This window comes from Plodia interpunctella, chromosome 13, assembly GCF_027563975.2.
Source record: "Plodia interpunctella isolate USDA-ARS_2022_Savannah chromosome 13, ilPloInte3.2, whole genome shotgun sequence".
NCBI lineage: Eukaryota > Metazoa > Arthropoda > Insecta > Lepidoptera > Pyralidae > Plodia > Plodia interpunctella.
The window spans coordinates 7691068-7712282 of record NC_071306.1 but is presented as its reverse complement, the minus strand read 5'-3'; the positions used below and the strand labels follow the sequence as shown (position 1 = coordinate 7712282).

Here is a 21215-nt window from a genome sequence, read left to right as displayed (position 1 = left end):
AAAGCGTAACGATACCTATACAGAAGATACGACTGAAATATATATTTCCTATGGTTTATCTGGACTAGACATTGTGACTCTTCTTCAGGTGTTCCAGATCTTCTATTTTTATATCTCAACAGAAAATGCTTACAAGGCTGAACAACTTTTGTTAAGTTATAATTTCTATATTTCCTATAGTTCTCCATCAGGTGTTCCAGTTTTCAAAATAATTTATACCCTATATTTTGCCCAGGCTTAATAGCTATATAACAAAAAAGTTTCATTCAAATCCGTCCAGTAGTTCCGAAGTTTAGCGTGTACAAACAGTCAAACAGACAGACATATAGACAAACAGAGTTTTTTTTTTCAAATTCTTTCTCTGTTACTATCACTCAATCGCCTAATTTTGTTTTTATGTAAATATATTCAATGTACAGGAATTATTTTTTCTACTGTTTTATTATAAGTATAGATTTAAACTTCATTGCATGAAATACAATTTGTCAAATTGCAATAGGTGGACTTAATGCTAAAAGCATTCCATTAGGTAATACAGAGAATGCTATGTGGGCGCAAAATAATACAGGATTTCAGTTCATTCGTATTTTTTTTACATACATTCATTTTTAAACATTGCATGTCTCCATTCCATTTGCAATACTTTTATTTATTCTATAATATATTCGACTTGACGGGCGCCACATATAACTTTATTTCAAAATAGTAGCAGATTAAAATGTATCCCTGAATAAACTCTATAGTTAACTTAACTGTTAACTCAGGCCGATAACGACAAATTTCTAAAATGACAACTTCTAAAAACGACTAAATTTGAACACCGAATATCTATAATACGAAGCAACAGTCGAGGTCAAGTTACCTCATCACAAAGTGAAGTGACAAGGTAGCACGACAAAAATATGCAAGTCAGATAAATTAACAATAATGATATTGAACCGTTAACCGTAACTAAAAGCACAGAAAACGACCGTTAACTTTTACGGACAATTAACTTATAAATATAATAATTTACCTTCAAATACGTAATCCGATTTACTGCAAACTGCGTTTTAGATATCACACTACACTATGCAAAAGTATTTAAATTTTATTTCATAAGTTGACTTAAATTTTTTTTCGGAACACGAACGTGGGTTGCGCGTTGGGCGGGCGGGCGTCCGCCTCGCAGCTGACAACGAGAGCGACTGAAAACTACGGGTCTGTGTGTACCGTGTTTCGTGTGGTTTTTTACAATTTCCACGTGTCTTTATGTGAGAAAACTATTTTTTTTTTACGCAAAATCAACAATATCAGACATATAAAGTTTGAAAATGATGTATGTTATCATAATATATCTTCTCCTGTCTTCACATGCGTGAATTTCTTACAGGAACAGAGCTTCGTTAAAGTCGACCTTCTCCGTATTTCCAACTATTGTGTATACGAAATTTCCAAACTACTGGTTAAGTAGATAAAGCTTGAAGCGGTAACAAACTACTGAACTATATTGAGACTAGCTCTGGTTAAGACAAAAATTAAGAAGCTGCTGACCAAAATTCAGTAATGAATAGGAACAAAAATGAGAAAGTAACAATCACTCACCGTCGCATTTATAATTTTGGGATACTTTCTGAAGCTTAGCCCATAAAAAGTAAAGCTAAAGTATGTTTTGTCACTATCGCACTTAATAATATTTGAAAGAAACAAAACGTAGTATGTTTTAACTTTTTTATGAAACTGTTGTACATAATATAACTTTATTCTTCTGAATCAAGTTATATTATGTCCAACAGTTCATCAATTATTATTTCTTTCTTTTTGTGGTTTCCTAAAAGAGTTCTTTAAAGTAAATAGAAATATGTAATAAGATCCTTAAATCAGTTCGAAATGTTAATTAAACTGTAAAATATTCCTACTTAGAAAAATTTAAAACTTTTGTTTTTAGTAAACAATATTTCGCAATATCTTGACAAATGTAGGACGATATAGTTCTATTTTTAAATTAAATGAAATAAATATCTTTAAATGTTTATTTAACCTTGGACCACACTTTTTGTCACATCAGAAAGCCAAACAATGCGTGATAGCGATTATTTCTAATAAAACTTTCGCTTTTGGCTGCGTTTCAAGAAATATGGTCAAAACTAAAAGATTTGATGACAATAATCGTTGAGATATTTAAAAATTGCCGTTGACGATCAGACCTTTCTGACCAAATCCTACAGGAAGCAAATACTTTCGGAATAAATAGTACCCTATGTTTTAATCCAAGGTACTTCGATTTTTATACCTCAACAGGAAATGCTCATCAGACTGAACAACTTTTGTTAGGGCGTCATTTCTATATTTTCTATAGTCTATCCGTACCATCATGGGTCTACATCAGGTGTTCCAGATCTTCGATTTTTATATCTCAACAGAAAATGCTTATAAGGCTGAACAACTTTCGTTAAGGTGTAATTTCTATATTTCCTATAGTTCTCCATCAGATTTTCCAGTTTTCTAAATCATTTATACCCTCAAAGTCAAATCAAAGTATTAGCTACCTCAATACCTAATGTCATAAATATATATATGTCATAGCCCAGCCGTTTTAGCGTGAACAAATATGTGGCGGTCGAGCATAATCACCTAGCTCTCGCTACAGTGGTGACCCCGACGTGATTGAAAGCAGCCTTCGCCATCTTCACACCCGACGTCATTGGAAGCAGCCTTCTCCGTCATAGTCTCTAATCTTCACCATCACTCCTCGCACCCTCATTGGTCTCAAGTCAGCAGCAAGCAATCACTCTCAGCAGCAAGCCATCACTCATCTTCAAGGGCATCTACAGGACCATCGCAGCCGACGCACCGTGCATCCTGGTTCTGGCACCCGCAACTCTCTTCGTGTTCACCGACGCCGACGCACCCGGCAGCCCACGTCTGGACGCGCGCACTCACCGGCGTGGCAGCCTTGTAAGGACCGGTGCCAACAAGTCACATTCCGCTCACGACAGTCTCGACTCACCGCAGACTACGAGCTCAATTTACGCATCCCGACTCACTGGGACATCGAGTAACATGGCACACACGAGAAGCACAAGATATGCTCATCAAGACTTCATCAGACCTCCGGTCTTGGGGGGGCGTAATGTGGCGGTCGAGCATAATCACCTAGCTCTCGCTACAAATATAATACATATACTCAAAAACTTCCACAGTTATTATATAGTGGGATATGGGATACTACCATACACCATAATACAAATACTCTTGCAATCAGTAAACTCATAATTTCTATTGCGTAATAATTAACATCAATAATTATACATTTATGGAATAGCGCCGTAAGCCGATGTTATGATTTCGATTAAGTAATTTTGAAAAATCCCTTTTCGATTCTCTATTCCTTTTTTTTTCTGTAGTCTACTTTTTTCGCTTATCGTACAAGAAGAAGAGCTTGTTTATAAAGATATTTTATATTTTTATAAATAACCAGAAAGATTTCGTGCATTCCATACATTATTATATAGGTGCTATTCGATATATTTGAGTCATAGACACAAATATAAGGACATTATGTTCTTATATCTGTGGTCATAGACATATAAGTAGATAATACCATGGATTTAGTAAGTACTTCGTACAATGGTGTACCTTCTAATTCCATGGAAAATACATGGAATTAGTAGGTACTCCGTACTAATTCCATGAGAAAATATCTTTCAAACTTTTTGATTTGACATGGATTTGACTAGTTTCTGTCAGTTTTTCACTTTAGCTTTTTTGATATATATCGTAGCTAGGAACTATATTTTATATTTTTATTTATACTATATGCTTTTTGATAAGAAGACTTATTTAACAGTTCAACAAAGCGTTTTGTCTTTATAGTTTGGTTGGTAAGTAAAAAATCAATAACATAATTTCAGATTTTTTTCAGAAAACCACATTGTTTTACTTGTGTTTGACTTGATCGATATCTAAAGTTATGTACAAATATCTGAATAGATACCGCGGGAAGGAAATCTCCTCTATAACTATCCCTGTCTTTATGACGTGAGTGCATTTTAGGGTCTCTGCCTTCCCTTTATACCTACATGCGCATTGATACTAACTACTAACGTAATATTCGGCATGTGTCTGAATTTGGAGACAGTGTGGAGCTGGCATTAGATTTTAACAATTTGGCTGTGGATTTACGATAAGCCGCCTGACGTCTACCCTGTTTCAACTTTTGACACACGCTGTGGAGCCATGATAATCTGTTCGCTATAGATATGAAAACAGTAATGCATGTATCGCTTATTGAAGCGGTGATGGCCAAAGTGGTTAAAACGTTCGTTTGTGATCAAAGTTCATAGGTTCCAATCCTCATGCCACATGACTTTGAATACCAATCTGGGTCGTAGTTGTTTTTATAGACAGTGGTGGTCTACAAAAACAACTACGACCCAGGTGGGTAGTAGTAGTTTACTACCCAGATTGGTAATCTTCCAGTGAAAGAAAACATCGTGAGGAAACCTGTACACTGGTTGAAGTTCAAGTTCACTAGGTATTAGTAGTATACGATTTTGCCACTAGACGCGGTAGGTAGCCGTGTCAGATGCCAATTGAATAAAAAATTGTCACCAGTTTTAGCAATTAACACACTCGAAAAGAGTTTCTATAACTATTATTGTGTGTGTCTAGCCTACTATGTGGTCATTGCGCGCCCATTTGGGTACCAGTGATATAATGGCCTAGTAATAATACTCAAATATTCGACCTACTCGTATTTGTGTGGGGTGCGGAGATTGGTCGCGAATCCCGAACGAGAACTAAAGCCGACCAGAAGTAGGTCACGAGTTGTCACAGATATAGCATTGTATTGAAAATTTATTATAGATCATTATCGATATAGAATAATAAGTTTTTAATCTATATCTATGTTATTAACCTTATCCTTACTTCCTTACTATAATATTATAAATGCGAAAGTGAGTTAGCGTAAACACGCTTTCACGCCTCAACTCAGGGGTACCAACAAGGACATAGGGTACAATTAATCCCGGAAAAAAGTACTGTTCTCGAGGGATCGACATTCACGCGGGCGGAGCTGTGGGCGACAGCATATAGGTATAATGTCATAATCGCGGACGTTTGTAATATATGGTCTTATTTGGTTTATGATTGTGACTCCATCGGACCCTAGACCCGCAATTCAAGTTTAGTGCTTAGTGTGAGCTATAAGTGTTAATTATTATTTATTTCGGCGTTTTAATTACGTATTGACACACAGGGGTCATTGGCGTCTAGTTTACACTAGCCTACCTACCTAGTTTTACACTCGTAAAACTTGAAACATTTTAATATCTAGAAATGCCAATGATAATAATAAATTAAATACTTGATCCAATTATCAAATCCTTTTCGAAATATCGACTTCCAATTTGTTTGGCGATTATAGTCCATTATAGGAACAATGTGACGAAGTATAATAATGTCTACTCGTGTGTTTTCTATTATATTTTTATATTTAGTCTATTAATAAATGCATGGAGAAATGCCATTCTCCTTTATCAGGGAACAAAATGACCCAGCTCGTAGAGTGATTGACCTATCAGTAGACAATTTGACCTCTCGAACACGAATCTGATATCCTTAATGGAAGGTCCTTCTGTTCGCGCCCGACTCGATTGGTCGAATATTACTGAGCCAATTGTCTTTTCTTAAATAAAACCTGGTTTAAAAATTTAATAGTGATATTATATTTAAATTTAACCTTTGAAATCGATTTATTAATAAAGATATCACTCAAAATTAAATATCACTAAAGGTAAAATATTATTATTAGACATTGTGCTAGGACTGCTGATTGAGACAATCGATAATCATGCTTCCGTTAACGGACATCATGAGGATGCCTGCACACTGGTTGATAGTTTAGCTCACTAGTGTGTACTTGCCACTAGATGTCAGTGAATACTCGTAAAAGTCGTGTCAGATGCCTGGCGACTTGAATAAAATCTGACACCAGTGTTGGTGATAGCACACTCGATAGCTCTTCTTGCTATCGATTAAAACCACGGGAAAGAGGCATAATCTGTATGAGCTCAAAGTTTTAGCGATCACTCACCTAACAGTCAATATTTTCGCTATTCATGAAATTAAGTGTACATTCCAAACATAATAATTCATCGTTAAGTCCACACGCATTCAGTCAGATCCTCACAAATGTTACAATGAACAAGGCTACCTACTTATTTGACGTCCGAGTCCTTCGCCCAGCGCATACACAATGAAAGTTTATTCCTCTTGTAACTTGATATTTCGCCTCAAAAGACGTTTCTTCGAGGGGAGACCGCACCTCAGTAAACGAAGTATGGGACATCCACTGGCTAGAAATTTTATTTATTCTAGGTTTTAAAGTGTAAAATTAAACTATTCTCCTGTGTTTTGAGAGTCAGCTCAGTTTAAATGGAATTTGCTATTTTAAGGATCTGTTTCACCAGTTTCTTGAAAAAATATCTTATTGTAATCGGACGGATAAACTTACCTGCCTGATATGATTAGCCAGTCAGGCTTATCCAATACTAGTGAAACACAAATTTTAACGCTATCAGTTCATTTTGTTACATAAGGACTACCAGATACTTTGTCAGTCAGCGGTGAAACAGACTCCATATTACATTAATTACGGTAAAAATATGTGCCTACAAAAATAACCATATCATTCGAGACTAGATACGGTGAGTATTGAAATTGTTGCACTATGATGCTTAACAAGCAAATTTTAGGCTGTTAATGTTACTAGGAATGTTAGACCTTTCCAGGATGTCCTAAAAAGGTTTTCCTATTGACTTTCATAAGATATAGCACACAAATTAAATAGTAGTGTAACATTAAAAAATGTTACGACATATAACCATACCTAAAACGTCATAGAACGTGGGTCGAATAAAAAATTGATATAGAAACCTATCTCTCCCAGAATGAGCCGTTTCATAAAACAACAATGGCGCGGTCTCAGTGCGTTATTTATTCAGCGCTTGGTCCGTCAGTGCGACCCGATCAGCTGAATAGGAGTGAATTCTATTCAACACCGGTTTTTACCGGTTTAATCAAAGCCAAATCATTTATATCTACAGAAATAAGACCTTCACAGGCAATTTTTCATATTATATGCAAAATTAAATATCTGCTAAAGCTACAAACTACTAGAATGGACACATTCTGCTTTAAGACGCTCTCGACTCCATTGCTCCGTCATGCGTCGTTGTTTTGACGTCCGTCGACGGACACTATATGAGGAAGGAATTGTATGAATATTTCAAAATACGTCGATGCACATCAATATCAACGGCTAAAGACGAAATAAAGACTGCATCGTCTTTTATATGCTTAGTATTTTCAAAAATACATATTATTTTGAAAATATTAGTTTTCAAAAATACATATTATTTTGAAAATATTAGTATTCCATATCCATTATTATACATGTGAAAATGTGTTTGTTTAATAATTTTTTTTACGTCAAAACGGAGTATAAATTAATGTGACATTTTGTGTGGAGGCATGTATTATAACATAGGCACTATTTAAAAAGAAAAATCCAATCCTAACATTATAACTACCAAATCCAAATAATGGACAAAAGTATATTAACTGTGTTATCGAGGGTCTCTCTTAGAATGAAATGAAATCTAATTGAGGACCGTCTCAGTAATCCGCTATTGAGTGGTCTATGAATGATATAATTCCATTTTGTTGCAGGAATAATTTATAACATTGATATAAACCTGATAAAATAACTATCAACTTTGTCGTTAACATAGTTTATGTGTGATGAGCCAAAGATAAATAGGTACTTGCTAGGAAGTAACAGGAAAAGAGGTACATATTTCTAATATATAAAGTTTTTTTCAGATGCTTTTCTGTAAGAGGCATTTGGGATTCCTTTAATGAGCCGAAAGAATCGAAGACAGCATCATGTGCCATATCTTCCAGTGTGTATCTTTGTCTATCGACTTAATGCAAAGGTATGTGGAACACTTTATCTAAACTAATATACGAGATAATGAATTTGCAGTTATTTGAAAAAATAATGCGACTACAAAGGAGATATGGCTCCTGCCGTCGGAATTAAGTTAACGTTTACCAAATAACAAAATATCACGTTTCGCTGAATTTTCGAGCATATCGACCGCCATTATTACCGTATCTAATATCCAGTTTTTCTAACACAATAGATCTTGGTTATCTGATTGAATCACAGATATGAAAACATTATTGTGGAATAAATCTATACTGAATTGAAAATTATAAAAATCAAACATTGATACAATTTTACATCACAACCAGCACTGATTATTTTTCTTCTTGTCGAGTGTGTTAATTGCTAACATTGGTATCAGATTTTATTCAAGTCGCCTAAAGTCATCTGACATGACTTTATACTTATTATAAAGTCGCGTAGTAAAATGATTATTGTCTTTGTGTAAATTTGAAGGACGACGATGACAACGGGGCGGTCGAAATGCTTGAAAATTAGTTTATTACACACATATCTTAAAGGATCTATGGAATCGTAATAACTGAATATTCGACCAGCACTTGTCTGTCAAACAGGAATTCGGTCAAGGACACCATTAATATGATATTATGTCACGTTATTTTTATGACGGTTATGCACGCATCACATATGCATAAGACATGGGAGATTTTATCTTTATTTCTATACTTAATGTAAGGGTAAGAAAGTTGTCTGACGAACTCTGTAACTCGTCTTTATAGATTTCAATACATAAATAGACTTTTTTTAATATCTATTTTTTTTTATATCTACGAGTATAATATCTCGTAAGTACTCCAACCACTCATATCTTTTGCCAAGTAGTTATGAAGATTATAATCTTCATTTTCTTCATTTCATCTATAATCTTTCTAATATGAAACACATGAAAAATTACTTAGAAATATTATGTAGAAAAGATTTAACATCACCAATTAAAATCATTTACAAGAAGGGCAAAGTTGCTTCACCTTTTGTCTCAAAGGGAACGTGAAAAACAAAGTTTCCCAAATTCTTAAGAAATTTAAAGGATGCTACGTTCAAATGTCGGGATTTGATCAAAAGATTTTAAAACAATCAATGTTGTCTTGAGATTTTATCAGTAATCTAATTACTAATTAATTAATAACCAATTTTACAAAAAAAAACTAAGGGCCCGTCCTGGCTTCGCTCGGGTGAAACCATAAAAAAAGGAGCCTGTGCTACTCCTGACTCCTTTTGTCAGTCTCTGTACCAAATGCAATCAAAATTTGTTTAAGTTTTTGAGTTCATTTATTACAAACAAAAGAACGAAAATACAAATCATTTCTCTTTTTAGTTTAGAAAAAATTGATTACAAAACACGATTATCGTCCACTAATATTCAACTAAAATAATATTAATATCAAAAAGGCGCCTTAGCAAATTGTTCGACCTGATAAGCATCCTCTATTCACGTATAAAAACACCCAAGATAAAGAATATCTATAGCTATAGCATATACGGAAGTGGCACCTTAGCAGTAGCTGTTCTACCTAATATTGCAGTTTTCTAATGACGTATAAAAATCAAAGATCTAAAATATCTGAGACTCTAAAAGACCAGCTGCACAAAAGCATGTAAAAAAGTAGTTCTTCTTTTTAATCGTACGAATCATAGAGTTCCCTCGAACGAAGCCGGGAACATCAGCCAGTATAAAATAATAGTCTTTCTTTCAGACAAATCCATACTAATATTATAAATGCGAAAGTCTGTCTGTCAATAAATGTTTTATGCCTAATGGTTTCAGGGTGATTACGTATGTCTTCGCCTTCTTTATAATACTCATAGTTTCCCTTCTCCTGTTCTTGGCGCTGATAGCGGGAATGACGTATGGTTACAAATATTACATTGCAGATTGGCTCTCGCTCAATCGTAAGTACTTTCTTTCTTTAATCTTCTCATCTCTGCGTGTATTCCTCGAAGCGCACTTGTTTTGAGCGCACCCGTCGAAGCGCACCAAAAATATTCTTCGCTTCGAGGAATACAACAAATATTGAAATTCCGTTCTTCGAAGCGCACCCGTTTAATAATGAAATAAGGAAGAGCCATTAAGTAATACATTAATCGATTTTTTTTTCCATCCTAGTGAGCGAATGGTTCTATTGCAATAGTGTGGTGTATTCGAAAGCAGGCTTTGCTGTAAGTAATTGGCTATTCGACGGGGTAAAAATCTAAATCTATGAAGGTATTTTAGGTAATCAAACCGTTACGTGACCAAAAATCCGTGACGTCACAATACATTACCGTCATACAAGCATCCATATAAAGTTTTGATTTTAACATTAGAAAAAAGTATATGATTGACTAGCAGTTGGAGCCGATTTATGGTATTTAGATAGGATACCCACCGGTGATAATAATAATATACCGCCTCAAACGTCCATTATCCTTAAAAAGTTTGAGCGTTTAAAATACTTGAGCCACTTTTTTACTAAGTATTTTGTTATGTGAACATGTAAAAGCCTTTTTTAATATATTTCAGACACCTTGCGAGGTATCCGAAGATTGGATATGCATAAACAAAGTAAGCATTTTGTTTTACTTTATCTATTTGTTGTAGCTAGAACCTGATTAACCCTTAGACTAATGAGGCTGCAGCCCTGGGTGAGAGGTTCGGGGGTCGCTGAAATTGTACCTTCGCAAGTAGTATTTAATATACCTACTTACCTATGTTTTTCAAATTCTTAATGTTATTCTTTCTAAATATTTTTTTATTATGTTAATAATAAAAAATATTTTTAAAGGTCTTGTTTGCGTTAGCGCCTTTATGACATACATGTTATTAAGGTATAGGACATGACATATATATGACATGATGAATCGAGTTAATTCGCAAGTTTTACAACTGCAATTATAGTAATCATTAACTGATTTAACATGTAACACGATCCCTGATCTGAGTTTGATAAATTACAGTTAAAATTGCATTGATAGGGATATTATTTCTGTTATGTTGTTTATATTTGGACAGAAAATTTTCAATGCATTTTGTCATGTCGAACTTTCAAAACAATCATACTTTTATTTTATCACTTTGAAGCGTTCACAATATATATACATAGTATAAATAAATGTATAATAATAATAATAATATGTATGGACAATTGAACAAATGACACAGATTGAGTTAGCCCCAAAGTAAGTTCGAAACTTATGTTATGAGATACTAACTCAACGATACTATATTCTATAACATATATAGATAAACATCCAAGACCCAGATCAATCTGAAAAATAGCATTTTCCATGTTGACGTGACCGGGGTCGAACCCGGGACCCCAAATGTAGCAGTCCGGCCGGTGTGATGGCCATTAGGCCATGGAGGTCGTTAATTAATAATTTTAAAAAATACTTTAAATATAAATAATACTTAATAATAAAATCTATTTCCTCTCCGCAACTTAACTTATAAAAAACAACTTATCGTTGTCATAGAGCTAACAACACCGTAGACACTCTACAGCGTACACGCTACAGAGGAACAAAGTTTTAAGTTACGACCTCGTAGACACTACGCCGTAATCAATCCTCTTTGGGAATATTAATGTTACCAACAATTGTCAAGGCTCAATTCATCAACTGTTTACTCATGGTACCATGAGCATGATTTTTTTAAAATAGATTCAACTCGTGACTAAAAATTCATGCCCAAAATTAATCAGACAATAAAAGTTTGCATCTAATGAAACTTATTTTCAGCTAAACTGGCCGAGTTTGACCCGAAATATTTTAGAGAGCTGCGGAAGTACTGGATATTTTGGAACACATCAACAACTAGCACTACAACCACCACTACAACAACTCTCCCTCCTCCTCCTCCACCTCCTCCACCTCCACCTCCTCCACCTCCACCTCCTCCTCCTCCTGGCTTTCCTCCTCCTCCTCCTCCTCCTGGCTTTCCTCCTCCTCCGCCTCCTGTTTCTCCACCTTCTTCTCCTCCTCCGGTTAGTGGCTTCTAAATAATTTGTCAAATACGAAATACATAAATATACTTATCTATGCCTAATTTAACCTAGAATGCTTCTAGACTCATCATCATTCATGTTTTTAAAAGGAATAAAGGAAAAGAAAAAGGAAATTATAAGTTTAACGTGTCTGTGTGTCTATCCGTGGTATCGTAGCAGGCAAACGGCTGAACCGATTTAAATGTAGTTATTATTTGAATCTAAACTGTTCTTAGCTATGTTTGGAAAATCTGCAACCGTTTGGAAACTGTCAGCTGACAGAAAGAGACAAAACATACTTTAGCTCAAAAGTTGTTTTAACTTTTTTATGAATAACATGTTAACATAGATAGAGTAATACTGAATCAACTTTTAGCCTGGACGGCGAAAGAAATACGATTATTTCAAAGAAGATGGAATGGATAAGAATTTCGATGTGATACCAATAGTTAACGCGACTCTCCCATCACCTGCTGATAGAGCAGCGTCTGAACTAAGAGAATACGTGAAAAAACTTAACTGGGTGGTTCCTCGTAGAAATATGACGGCGGATGTGCAAGATAATAGGGTAAGCATTACTATTTATCATAATATCGGACATTTACGGGACGAACAATTATTATATACTGTTCTATGAAAGTCGCTTCAGTCGGTTATTTTATACAATTACATAGATCTTGAAGTTTGAATTGTTCTTGAAGTACAGCGACGGCGTGTAAAAAACTATACGAGTACCCAAGGAATGCTCTCATTGCTTCTATAAATAGTGTTTTCAATTTCGTGGCTGCATTTGGGTGACATTTGTTTGATTTTAATAAAACAAATGGTGCGCTAAGGAGTAATAACATAGTTAACTATATGAATTAATTTATAGAATTATTATAGGTTTTTTTGAAACTTACAATCAATTTAACCATATATTGTATTATTATTAAAAAAATTATACTCAGTATTTTCTAAAAAGAGAGCTATACCATAAATATATATAATTTACTCTGTGTTTGGGTCATACACACCATCTTATCAAATTTCACCTGATTTGGTCCAATAGATTCGGAGCAAATTCGCTGTGACAGACGGACAGACGAGTGATCCTATAACCAGTAAATAAACAAAATAATAACGTTTGTTTTACGAGTTTTGCTAAGTTCGAGTGTCGACTCAATCACTTTATACAATATCGATATATAAGTATTAATTTGATTTTACAGAATACAAAGATGAAACATGATTACAAACCAAAACTGAAATACTTAAAGAAATTGCAAGATAAAGATGTGGTAAGTATCCTTTTCCCTTACTAGTCACAGATTGATGTAATAATGCCAAACTATTGGTCTAATCCAAGGATGTTGAGACTATACATAATACAATATTTGAAAGCACCGTACGGTAGACATAAGCTAAATAAGAAAAAAAATACAAATTGCAGGAGTTACCTAAAGAGCCAAGGAGATTTAGTGAATTCTCCGGGTTTCCAGTAAGGGAAGTTATTCAGGTAAAACCCATGAAAAAGAAGTCAAATAAAATAATGACAGACGTTACACGTTCCACAACAGAAGACTCCACGAGAGACTTGATCCTCAAGAGGCGTAAAGTGCACTATGATAAAAATGTAAGTTTGATCCAAACAACGTTCTATTCATTTGATTAACTAACATATATACATAATAAATAGGTAATTAGGTATTGATTAAAATACTGATCGCACTCATCTTGAAGAAGGTCTACTACTAGACCAAAACTATAGTCATACGTGATATATTTTCATTAATAACGTTTTATTATTTTATAAACTCCATGTTCCTAATACGAAAGAATATCAGTTTAATATGTCTATATCTAATGACACGGGGCTTCACTTCCGTAGGAAATTTGAGATAGTACAATAATTCCAGATTACATAAGTACCTAATTACATTGAAATCTGTCCAGCAAAATCTGCATACCTATAACATTCTCACAAAACTTTTTCATATAATTTATAGTTTGTGATATTAGTGTGATTACTATTGAAAATTCATATAATCATGCCTTATGACTATTAAACTGTATTTTACAGATTACTACATCCGTCGTGACAACAACTACAAAGAAAAGTATAGCCTTGGAGATTCTTGAGAAAAAATTAATGGCTTTAAATAATGTCTCCTCCACTAAGAAAGTTTCACGTAAAACAACTACAGACATACCACCACAGCAGTATTTGCAAATACTAAATTGGTTACTATCACAGAAACATAAATTTAAGACAAGCACTGAGAAAGAGAACATAATTATGGTATAATAATTGCTGTAGCGTTATCTGTCACTATTAATAACGCACAATTTGAAATATAATTTTGATGTCAAATAATCAACAACAGTGAAAAAGATATAAAGACTAATACGTAGGTTGTTAATTATCTATGAGTGAGGTTAAAAAGTAAACAGAAGCTGTCCAGGAGGACAAAACTTCTACAGCTCGCAGTGCACTACTAAAATATATTTATAAAACGGTTCAGCTTACAATATATTTTGATTTTATGTAATTGTTGTATTTTTGCATGTTTTATACATAAAAAAACATCTAAAATCATCACCTGGATTAGGAAAAACAGAATGAGTACCTATATGTACAATTTTACAAAAATAATAGTTTAGATAGTAGCAATTTCTTCAGACCGTGTCCAGCCTTTAAGAACACGTTACAAAAAATCCTATGAATCGTTACTCTGCTGTATGATGGCAAAAAAATACATAAAATAGGTTTTGCGTTTGATAAACAGTACTACATAAACAGACATTTAATTTGTATTAACTTCATTTTCAGACTCACGGTTTGCTTCAAACAAAATATCATCTCCCTTATGTACACGCACTTTATCTTTACTTAATGATAAAACAACATCTTCTGATTTCTTGGTTCGCCACAGCACCATACGTTCTTCGTCAGAAACTTGCTTGGATTCATCCAAATCAGGATGACCATCGCCGTCTTTAGCATCAGCAATTGATTCTATTGTCTTCCTTTCTTCGGAAATTTCAGCACTGCTGTCTGGTTGTTTTAATTTTCTTGAATTATCAGTATGTGGTACCACTGATTCTTCGGCTCCATCGGCTGTTGCTTTCAGTGCTATATTTAATTGTCCAGAAAGTAATGACCCTATTACGGCCGTGTATATTTCAGTATTTAAGAATGATGTTACGAACGACCGAGCCCATATCTCACTAATTTCGAAAAGGTTCAGCTCGAAATTCCTTAAAATAAAATAAAAATCATATTCCAAAAAATAACAAAGACTAGTAGAATAATATTCTTAATCTAGCTAATTTCGTAACAAATGGCAGATCCATTTGATATTTAATTAGCTGCATAATGACTGACAAAGAAACGTTGAAGGTCATTTTAGAATATGTTAATATGCTTCTTAGTAATAAGTATTAGTTCACCGAAATCAAAATTTTAAAGCCAAATGCATATTCTTAGCTATCTAAACATACCTGATTCTTGGCGCAAACCAGGAGCGTTTATCCTTATTAACACTATCAGCGTTTGCAGCTTTCAACCCATCGTCTCCAACGGCTATCCTCGTCACCACCGTTAGATCATGTATTTCCGCTGAGAATTTGTTTATTACTTCTTTTGGAGGAGCATCAGGAGAGAGGAAATTTTGGTAAATTAATCGCCCTTGAACCTAAAATACCACCAAGTCAAAATAAATCCGCAGTAACCAGTTCAAATAACATTAAATGTTTTAAATCTGATAGCACATTAGATCATTTGACGACTGTGTATGTAATATTGCCAATTACATTGTAAAACTTGTAAAATTGATATGAATCCATAGAATTAGTAGGTACTCCCTACTAATTCCATGTTTGAATCCATCTTGATCTGACATTTATAATTTAGCCTTACTTACCAATAAAGTGTTATATCCTATTGTATCTTCTACATATATTTGTCCGTGTAGTTCAATCGGGCCGCCGGTGTGTGCAGAGTAGGCTGTGTCTAGACCGTAAAGAGTGACGTTTGAAATCGCCACAGTTTTTTTATGAGTTTCTGTACCAAGCTGCAATCGGTTACAAAATAGCATCAGTCATGTGAAATATGTTTAGATTAATTACAAACTAGTTGTTGTCCGCAACTCCGCCCGCGGTTGTCTATATTTGATCGGGTCATTAAGTATATTCATTCCAAATGTCTAAAAATCGGCTTTGAGGTTTAACCATTAAAACGTGGAAGATAGATAGACAGACAGAGTAAGATTTTCGCATTTATATACTAGCAGCCCGCCTCGACAATAACGTTCTATGCATACATAGAGACAGACGGACAGCGGGAAGCGACTTAGTTTTATACTATACAGTGAAGTATGGTCTCTGGAAACCAGTAAGAGAATAGCCACTGACGCGATTTGTGGGCTAAGGTCTTTAGGCACAATACCTATATTTATTTTTAAACTAATAGCCACCCCTCCCTAACTCCCTAACCTGCAATTTGGTGGCTGAAATAAATTAGAGTGAGGTACACGTGCAAAAATGTTAACCGCTGGTAAAATGTACATCTGGCGAATCAAATTGGCGTTTTGTATGGGAGGAACGAAATGTCGAATAATTTTTAATATAATTGAGTATGAACCATTGTTATCTATGCACTTTTGTCATCTCATTAGGTTAACATAAATATAGGAATGTGGAAATAGCACTAAAGAATGTTTTTATATCTGTGGGAAATAGCTGTATAAAATTCAATTGGGAATTCCTAACCAAAGAGGAGAAATTTGTGATTAATGTGGCCAGTACGACGAAACGCCAATTTCATTATGTAAGGACCATGGGGTTGGTAGGTACTCAGAGTACCTACTAATTCCATGGTAAGGAAATGTTGAATCCACAGATATAAAAATATTACATGTAATGTTCCTATATCTGTGGTTGATCTCACCGTTTCAGTCCATCCGATAACCTTCATGTGTAAGTCGTCTATACCGGAAGTTTTTAAAGCGGCCCTTGCGTTTAAATTTGTTATCACCGAAGTCATATATTTGTTTACATTTTTGAACTGGTCTATTTGACGAGCTCTGTAAAAATATAATACGAATATTTAATAAACAGTTTACCATATATTGAGCACATTATATAGCTATATTTTCTTTCGTGTGCCTCAAATATCACACCTAATAAGATAGCGCGGAAAGTAACCATCCAAAAAAATACAAAAGTATCCTTAACGTAATAAACTCTTTCTACAAAAGTATCTTTAACGTAAAATCTCAAAAGAACGAAAATACGAGTCAAGTTTTAAAGCCTCTTATTTTCTGAATCCACACATTTTACAAAATATCACTTTTCATTTTTGATTGTCGTAAATAAAGCAAATGAAACCGCACCTGTACACAGGCAAGTCTTCTCCAAAAATCTCTGAAGTGTTGACATAGCTGAATATCCCTCCTTGCAATTTTGATACAAGCTCCTCTTGGAGTGGCTTCGATATTAGGTTTTGGAGGAAATTGCCTGAAAATATCATTAATATTTATTTGATACTGTAACACACACATAAAATAACAATGGAAGGTACATTTTTAACGTAACACGTGTACACACAGAATTTAACAATCTCTGTCAGCTTAAAAACAACTTTAAATTTTGAAAATTCGACTGTAAATTTACAACCGGCCGCCTGCCTAACGTCAACCCTCCTTGTGAATGCTAATATTGCCTATCAACAGCCTAGGTTGTGTGTCACATCCACGACATCCACGGGATACCTCCAGGATATCCTCCAGGATATCCATAAACATATGACACAAAATATTCATATATAACACACATATGTTAATGTCACGAACATGTGTGGGCCTTGGAATTGGTAGGCGGAGTACCTACTAATTCCATTATAATAAATAAATAATAAATAAAAATCTTTATTTCGAGCATCCAGGACTCATATAAAAAAATGTTAGTAGTATACAAAGAAGCTTCTAATCTAATCTATATTATGTGCGCTTGAAGCAAGTCAAAAAGTCATGACTCGGCGAGTTTTTACTCACGAGTATAACACAAATTTTCAGTCAGTTCTTAGATCTGACCATAAGAGGTATAGTGGTGTGTACAGCGAAGTCTGTGGCAACAGCTTTTTTATAATTTTAATGACAACATATACCAAGGACCATACTTACGATCACAGTCGTTAAAATATCGTGCGAAAACCGGTGGAGTATTTTCACCAGGAGTATAAATCTGAAACATTATTTTTATGTATCTCATTTTTTTTTATTTTGAACCTGTTTATACGAAAGTAAATAACTGATGTAAAATTTTAATGTTTATGTAACCGTTACGACCTTACACCGTACAATAAACTCTTCTGGGCAACCCGGAAATCCTTAAACAGACTCCGAGCTGATGCTGGGAGATGCACAGAGAATCGGGTGAAGTGGGACTTCTCCAGCCATAACCTATGCGACTGAGGTGCTGTCCAGTCAATGGTTCACCCACTGTCGTGCCCTTACTGTCTCACTTCTTGTACCATGAAGGACTTCTATAAGGCTATAATGACAGAGCAGTAAAAGTGGTTACATACCGACATGAAATTATATTGATAGCTATAACTACTCGAAAATAAAACCGTTACGAGAATGCTATACCTGTAATACGCTCGGATGAAAGAGAGACATCTGGCTTCTCGTTGATAAGAAAAGGTATTGTCACACACCATAAGAAGATTTAGGTACCTCTAAGTTAAATTTACAGTCAGTGAGACCGAAAGTGTTGTGGCCCAGATTCACAGACTGGTCACTCAGCGTAGCTATCGCGTGACCTGTCAACCTGCACTCTTCTCCTATTATTCTGTAAAAGTCAGATTTTATGTATAAAATATAGTCATATCAAATGCCTTAATAAAACTTCGAAAATTGAACGTTTTCGAAGAGAAAGCCCGAGAGCCGAGAATGCATAGATATAAGAACATTACATTGATGTAATGTTCCTATATCTGTGCGATAATGTCACTTGCAGAGACTCCAATAAGATCGAGAATGCACAATAATACCCGAATGGAATATAACCATGATTGTAACAAAACATAAATAATTTAATCATTCAACACTTGGGTCTAGGTTCTAAGGTCGCCAGATGGCCGGGTAATTCAGGATTGTCCTGAAAGAATTCATTGTTGATCTATGACTGTCCTGGAATTCATAGATTAGATATATATGTAAACTGATTTCATTTGCCCCAGAAATGTCCAGACAATGATAATCCATGATCTGGCAACCCTATTCGATATAGCAAAAGTACTTCAAACCTTATTACTTACGTGACTTCACCAGTAGGATGAACTTGGTGTAAGCTGAAAGGCGACACCCTATTCATATCACTGTGGCTCGCGTAAACAGTAGCAGTGTCGTTTCTGTACACAATGTACTTGGCCAGGACCTTGACATTCAACAGCTCAGCGTCCACCTTCAAGAGGTTGGAGCCCAATGTAAACAGGACTTTAGGTGAGCGCATCTTGGGCAACTCCATGAGGTAAAGGTTTCGAAAAATACTGGAAATGATACAACTATATTAATGGATTTATTCTTCTATTTATACATTGTACTAATACAAATAAGCTGCAGATTTTTTTTTATTTTGATCGCTAATCTAGGACTACCAAAGGCAAAGAAAAGAATAAATGCTTGTTGATGCTATCGAGCATAATCTACACCTCTTAGGAACTACACAAACTATATCCAAATATCTTTACAAGTAGGAAGCTACATTATTTCTGATTGATATAGGATTAACCTCAGGGATTAACATATTTGTTGATTATACTCGTATACCTATCTAGTCAACAATAATTGTACCAAGCATAAACCGAAATTTGCCTTTAAGTACTGTTCTATTTTGTAACAGTTTTTTGTTCCCTATTAAATGAATTATAGGGTACATTTTACCTTCATTATCTCCACAGGAGCGAAGCCCCGGGACGCAGCTGGAAAGTTATACTTACACACTTAGCTCTGGGTCGCCGACTGTCATGAATCCCTCAGTTAATTCATAAAAGTCATTCACCCTTCTCTTGAAAATATTCACGCCTTGGCCATCGTAATTTTCTTGAAGCATCTGAAGAGACGTTGAGTCGTTAAACTTATAAATATTTCTTAATAATAAAAAATGGCAACATTTGAATTTATTTTATTGTAAGTAATATACCTATATGTATTTTCTAAAAGCACAACTAATCCTTTGCAAATGTTTTCCACAATTTTATGACATTTACCTGTTCCAAAGTAGTTTCAAAGCCCCTCTTGTATTTCTGCCACGTGGCTTGTAATAATCCCCTGTCAGCTGTAAATATTATATATTATATACATGTAATTGTTATACTTTTTAAGTTACAGAAAAGGAAGGCTTGCCCCTTTGCCCAGCAATGATACAGACTAGTTAACAAAAAAATGATGATATGATGATATAACCAAATCAAAGTTACGCTCGCTCGGTTAATTTCTCTGTGATAATATTCTTATCGCAGTTTATTTAACTCTTTACTGGATACAGATAAAACGGCACTAATATATAAATAGTTTGAAATGTTTAAAATAAAAACAAAATATATTTTGATTGCACTTGGTATTAGATGCGTTCGTTACTTAGTTTATTTACTTACTTCAAATCAGATGCAAGAAATAGTTTTGCATAATATCTATCAGAAAATCTATTTCTAAACAAATTAACTAGTTACGATTTTGTGTCTCTACAAATCCTAATTTTACCATATGATTTAAAATTAAATTTATTTGAATGCCAGTTTGATAAAAAAGGGCCTCGCGTGCGGGGTTTCAACATAACCGTGTAAAAATTAATCATGGCAAACATATGACACATGCCTATAGATGACTTGAATAAAATCTGTAATAATTCCGCTATACCTGTTTCAAGCACCCAAGTGCTTTAAGTTTGGTGTACTTAAAGTACCTGAGCCCGGGTGTCATTAACTCCGCAGCAATCATGGATTGAATTGATTGATTAATTTCGATACGAAAGAAAAAAACTTACGATGTTTAAAGTAATTATTTATTTCTTCATTTATGCGTGCCGCGTTGCTATTCAATATAACTAACATAAAAACTAAATTTAAAAATACTAAGAGCATTTTAGTCCGTCAATGTAAATCATAAATAACTTGTTGTCAGAAGAAATCGAAATGTTATCGTGTTGCATAACATATTTTAATAACATTTTCAGACGATGCTGAAAATTAA

General features: G+C 34.5%; 3 protein-coding genes across 4 annotated transcripts in view; 1 reads left to right on the top strand and 2 right to left on the bottom strand.

Annotated features, from left to right (window-relative positions):
* The window catches only part of LOC128674985 (beta-3 adrenergic receptor-like), a 57707-nt gene extending 56537 nt beyond the window's left edge, over nt 1–1170 (bottom strand). The window contains exon 1 of the mRNA XM_053754022.1: nt 1016–1170. The gene's annotated coding sequence lies outside the window, so the exon portion shown is untranslated. The remainder of the gene's footprint in view (nt 1–1015) is intronic.
* A 2565-nt stretch (nt 1171–3735) lies between these two features.
* On the top strand, nt 3736–14660 carry LOC128674960 (protein shank-like). 2 transcript variants are annotated; one of them, XM_053753985.2, is made up of 9 exons: nt 3736–3863; nt 7870–7982; nt 9783–9907; nt 10518–10559; nt 11735–11979; nt 12356–12547; nt 13191–13259; nt 13412–13594; nt 14042–14660. In XM_053753985.2, the coding sequence occupies exons 2-9, from the start codon at nt 7933–7935 to the stop codon at nt 14264–14266; spliced, it is 1131 nt and encodes a 376-aa protein (XP_053609960.1). In that variant the 5' UTR covers nt 3736–3863; nt 7870–7932; the 3' UTR covers nt 14267–14660. The 2 variants fall into 2 exon arrangements, with proteins under 2 accessions (XP_053609960.1, XP_053609961.1); XM_053753986.2 differs by lacking the exon at nt 3736–3863 and having other exon boundaries at nt 7873–7982; nt 9854–9907.
* A 95-nt stretch (nt 14661–14755) lies between these two features.
* On the bottom strand, nt 14756–21180 carry LOC128674958 (uncharacterized). Its single transcript, XM_053753983.2, has 11 exons — nt 21010–21180; nt 20234–20301; nt 19964–20076; nt 19283–19513; nt 18699–18813; nt 18144–18204; nt 17355–17478; nt 16910–17045; nt 15885–16034; nt 15463–15656; nt 14756–15219 (listed from the first exon to the last, which is right to left on the bottom strand). Exons 1-11 carry the CDS (start codon nt 21104–21106, stop codon nt 14766–14768), a joined length of 1743 nt encoding a protein of 580 aa, XP_053609958.1. The 5' UTR covers nt 21107–21180; the 3' UTR covers nt 14756–14765.
* Nucleotides 21181–21215: the final 35 nt, after the last annotated feature.